The 4,116-nt window shown below is 59.8% G+C and overlaps 1 protein-coding gene across 1 annotated transcript in view; it reads left to right on the top strand.

Annotated features, from left to right (window-relative positions):
• The window catches only part of PROK1 (prokineticin 1), a 23,057-nt gene extending 22,042 nt beyond the window's left edge, over positions 1-1,015 (top strand). Inside the window, exons 4-5 of the mRNA XM_005860043.2 lie at positions 1-36; positions 811-1,015. The exon at positions 1-36 is cut by the window's left edge and continues 19 nt beyond it. Coding sequence (XP_005860105.2) covers positions 1-36; positions 811-930 — 156 coding nt within the window. The 3' untranslated portion in view covers positions 931-1,015. The remainder of the gene's footprint in view (positions 37-810) is intronic.
• Positions 1,016-4,116: the final 3,101 nt, after the last annotated feature.

Below are 4,116 nucleotides of genomic sequence, written 5' to 3'. Positions count from 1 at the left end.
CGGGAAGGAGAGGCCTGCCACCCCGGCAGCCACAAGGTACTGCGCCCACTCGCTCGGGGCCCAGGGCCCGCGAGGCAGAGCCGGGACTGGAGCCACTCTCCCTACTAAGTGCTTTGTACGAGTTTAAGCCTCTTTCCACCGTATGTGTTAGGCTGCTATGAACCCATTTTACAGATAATAAAGTTGAGGCACAGAGAGGCTAAATAACTCGCCAATTGTCACAAAGCTGGTGAGGGGCAGGCCTGGGATTCGAGCCAGGCAGTGTGACCCTCATCGCTCCTCTCCAACCCCCTGAGGACCTCGGGGCTCAGCTCTGCTCTGGGGTGACCACAGGGCGGAGCAGTGTCAGTCCTGTCCAGCTGCGTCCCCAGGGCCCGCCACTGTGGGGCGTGGTGGATGAATTATAAGTGACATTCTGTCGAGGTGTGTGTGTGTGTGTGTGTGCGTGTGTGTGTGTGTGTGTGCGTGCGTGTGTGCATGTGTGTGTGAGCACCTGGGTGGGCCAGTGAGGGGACCAGTGCTGGAGGCTTGTGGGGTTTCAGGGTTGGGGGTGGACAGCCTTGTGCTATGGCTGATCCATGGTCTCGGGAACCAGATTCCCTGGGTTCAAATCCTGGCTCCTCCACAGATTAGCTGTGTGATGGTGGCCCGTTGCGTAGCCACTCTGTGCCCCGCTTCCTCCTCTCCTGGCTGTGACTGTGCTGGGGCGGGGGTGCTGGGACGCAGGCCGGGGCCAGGCCCAGCAGAGGCCCTGCCAGGAGGCCCGCGTCCCTGGGTGACAGTGTCATCCTTCCTCTCCTGTTCCCCCAGGTCCCCTTCTTCGGGAGACGCCAGCACCACGCCTGTCCCTGCCAGCCCGCCCTGCTGTGCTCCCGGCGTGCCCCCGGCAGGCACCGCTGCTCCGCGGACTTGAAGGACTTCCACTTCTAGGAGCTCGGCTCGTCTCCGGACACCACCCGGCTCTTGGTCTCTTATGAACTTTTATTTTCTTTCTGCCACGTGGCTCCCCCCAGGTACCCCCAAGAGTTAGACTCACTGAGAGGTTTAGAGGGGCAATGCTCCCACCTGCAGGAAGAGGGCTGACACCCTAAGGCGCACAGGAGGGATGCTGACTGCCCCCCTGGGTCCAGCCCCACCCTAGATATTGCTAGAAGACCTGTCATCTTCCTGGGAGACTCTCTCCTCTTCCCCAGGATTAGGAGAGTGGAGGGGGGGGTCAGAGAGGCCGACTGAGTCCCTCCCCCTCTATCTGTGTGCTGGTCCTCTGTTAGTGTCCCCCAGCCCCCACCTGAGTATCCAAGTCTGAAGTTCAAGGGCAGCCTAGGTTTCTCTCTGTCCCTTCTCCCTGAGCTCCATGTGAACTGGTCACCAAACTCTGTTTCTTTTTCCTTTTTAAAAATGTCTTTTGATTTAAAAAAAATATATTTTTATTGATTTCAGAGAGGAAGGTAGAGGGAGAGAGAGATAGAAACATCAATGATGAGAGAGAATCATTGACCGGCTGCCTCCTGCACGCCCCCAACTGGGGATCGAGCCCACAACCGGGGCATGTGCCCTTGACCGGAATTGAACCCAGGACCCTTCAGTCCACAGTCTGACGCTCTATCCACTGAACCAAACCAGCTAGGGCTCTTTATTGATTTTAAAGAGAGGAAGGGAGAGCGACAGAGAGATAGAAACATTGATGAGAGAGAAACATGGATGGGCTGCCTCCTGCGCTGTGTCTGAGCGCCTGCCCAGCACGATCTATGGCAACTGCTTCCAACCTATTCTCTCCGCCCGAGTCCTCCCCTTAAAATCCACCCCGTCCATCTGCCGTCCTCCTCCTAGGCAGCACCTTCCCCGGTTTATTCCCGTTAAGAAACCCTCCGTGGCTTCTCAGCGCCAAGGAGACACCCCGCCTGGCTCTCGCAGGGAGCGAAAAGCCAACTGTGGCCTGGCCCCGCCCACAGAGGAAATGTCAGTTTCCAGACTGTGTGTGCGGGGAAGCACCAGGGAGGGGGGCTGCGTGCTGATCCCCGAGCTCCAGAGGCGCCCAGCTATGGCGGATGCAGCCCCCCCCCGCACCTCTGTCCCAGCAAAGTGGGGTCCTAGCCGGCACCCCGACCTCGGGAGGAAGTCGCGTAGACATGGGATGGAAATTCTGACTTTCTCTCCAAGGGGCCGGCAGGCTCGTTTCCATCAGAAAGTGCACCCGTCATCTCATCAATAAAATAGACCGAAGCAGGAGCGGATCCAGAGACACGGAAGCATCTCGGGCTTCCCTCTGCGGGGCCCGCTCTGCTCCGCTGCTGCCTGGTGCCTCCAGGATCAGCTCAAAGGCGGCCCTGCCCCGTCGGCCTCCGCCCACCCCCATTCCCCCGTCAGGCACCCAGAAGGCACTTGCTCCTGGAAAGCACCCATGTCCAGGGTTGCTTCAGGGGCGCCCCTTTGATGGGGATTAGAAAGGAAAGCAAAACACCACCCTTTTACACAGCTTTGCACCATCGACTGGTAAACGAATGAATAAAACGTGCGGTGGCTGAGCGATGGGACTTGGCCGTAGCGCCTGCCTCAGGGCTGCCGAGTAGGTGCTGCGTGCAACCTGCTTCAGCCGGGCCCGCGGCGCAAGTTCCCTCGGACCATCTCGTGCTTCTTTATTTGTGAAGACACCGTAGCGTAGCCCGTCAGCCCATCGGCCCCCATCGGCGCCCATAGGCGTCCATCGGCCCCCATCGGCCCTCGGCGCTGGGAATCCTGCGCCTCCGGGAGCCGGCTCACTGCGCCTGCGTGACCCGGAGGCGAACGAATCAAACCCCAGGAAGGAGCGAACGCCCCCGTCCGCAGGTGCCTCGAGTGCCCGCACCCCAGCGGCGGGGAGACAATGACGGGGCCGGCGTGTGCGCGGCTGTTACCATGCGGCTTCGGAGCGCAGGTGTGTGTCGGCAAAGCTCCAAAACCAACTCCGTGGGGGACAGAGATAAGCCAATCTTATCTCGGGGCGCCCGGTGCCTCGCCCAACTCATGAGTCACTGTTTCACCGTCAAGTGCCCGCTTGCTCGTGATCTTGATCCTGTGCTATTCATTTTTATTTATTTACTTAGAAAGAGCAGAAGGAGAGTGGGCTCCGCATTGTCTCCCAGCTCTTCTCGGATTGTGTTCACATTAAACCTGTCAAAGCGCGTGTGTCCCCTGAGACAGGCGGCAGGTGGCGCCTCCTCCCCCTCCCCCCCAGCTCCAAGTACTAGGAAATGTCAGTTTCCAGACTGTGTGTGCGGGGAAGCACCAGGGAGGGGGGCTGCGTGCTGATCCCCGAGCTCCAGAGGCGCCCAGCTATGGCGGATGCAGCCCCCCCCCGCACCTCTGTCCCAGCAAAGTGGGGTCCTAGCCGGCACCCCGACCTCGGGAGGAAGTCGCGTAGACATGGGATGGAAATTCTGACTTTCTCTCCAAGGGGCCGGCAGGCTCGTTTCCATCAGAAAGTGCACCCGTCATCTCATCAATAAAATAGACCGAAGCAGGAGCGGATCCAGAGACACGGAAGCATCTCGGAGGGAGGGCGGGGAGCGTGGGCGGGTGGGCGGTGATCAACAAAGACCTTGTGTGCATGTGTGCGTGGCCCATGGACACAGACAGTGGGGTGGTGAGGGCCTGGGGAGGCGCGGGGACTGGAGGGGCCAATGGGGGGGAAAGGGGACATAGGTAATACTTTCAATAATAAAGATTTTTTTAAAAAGGAAGAAAGAAAATGCTCTCGTCAAGCCAGAGCATGGTCTTAAAGTGAGAAAAAGGACTAGCAAGACAGGAGACGGGATGTGTGTGTGCGTGTGTGTGCGCACGCGTGCGTGTGTGTGCATGTGTGCCTGGCTCTGCGTCCACCCACAATTAGGTTCCAAAGGGGCGACGACTGTCCCTGTGAACACATCCCTCATCAAAGCGGCAACGTGGAAAGAGAACACGGAGAGAGGCTCCGTGGGGGGAGGGGAGGCCGCGCTAAGGGGCTGGCATTCCCCCTCCAGGGCCAACAGCTGGGCCCGCACCTGACCCTGGAAGCCACGGGCATGTGGAGGCCGCACTGGCTGCCCGCAGCCCTGGCCGGGAGGCAGACAGTGCCCAGCTCGCATCTGGGGCGCAGCT

This window comes from Myotis brandtii, unplaced genomic scaffold (genome assembly GCF_000412655.1).
Source record: "Myotis brandtii unplaced genomic scaffold, ASM41265v1 scaffold131, whole genome shotgun sequence".
NCBI classification, from domain to species: domain Eukaryota; kingdom Metazoa; phylum Chordata; class Mammalia; order Chiroptera; family Vespertilionidae; genus Myotis; species Myotis brandtii.
This window is presented reverse-complemented; position numbering and strand designations above follow the sequence as displayed.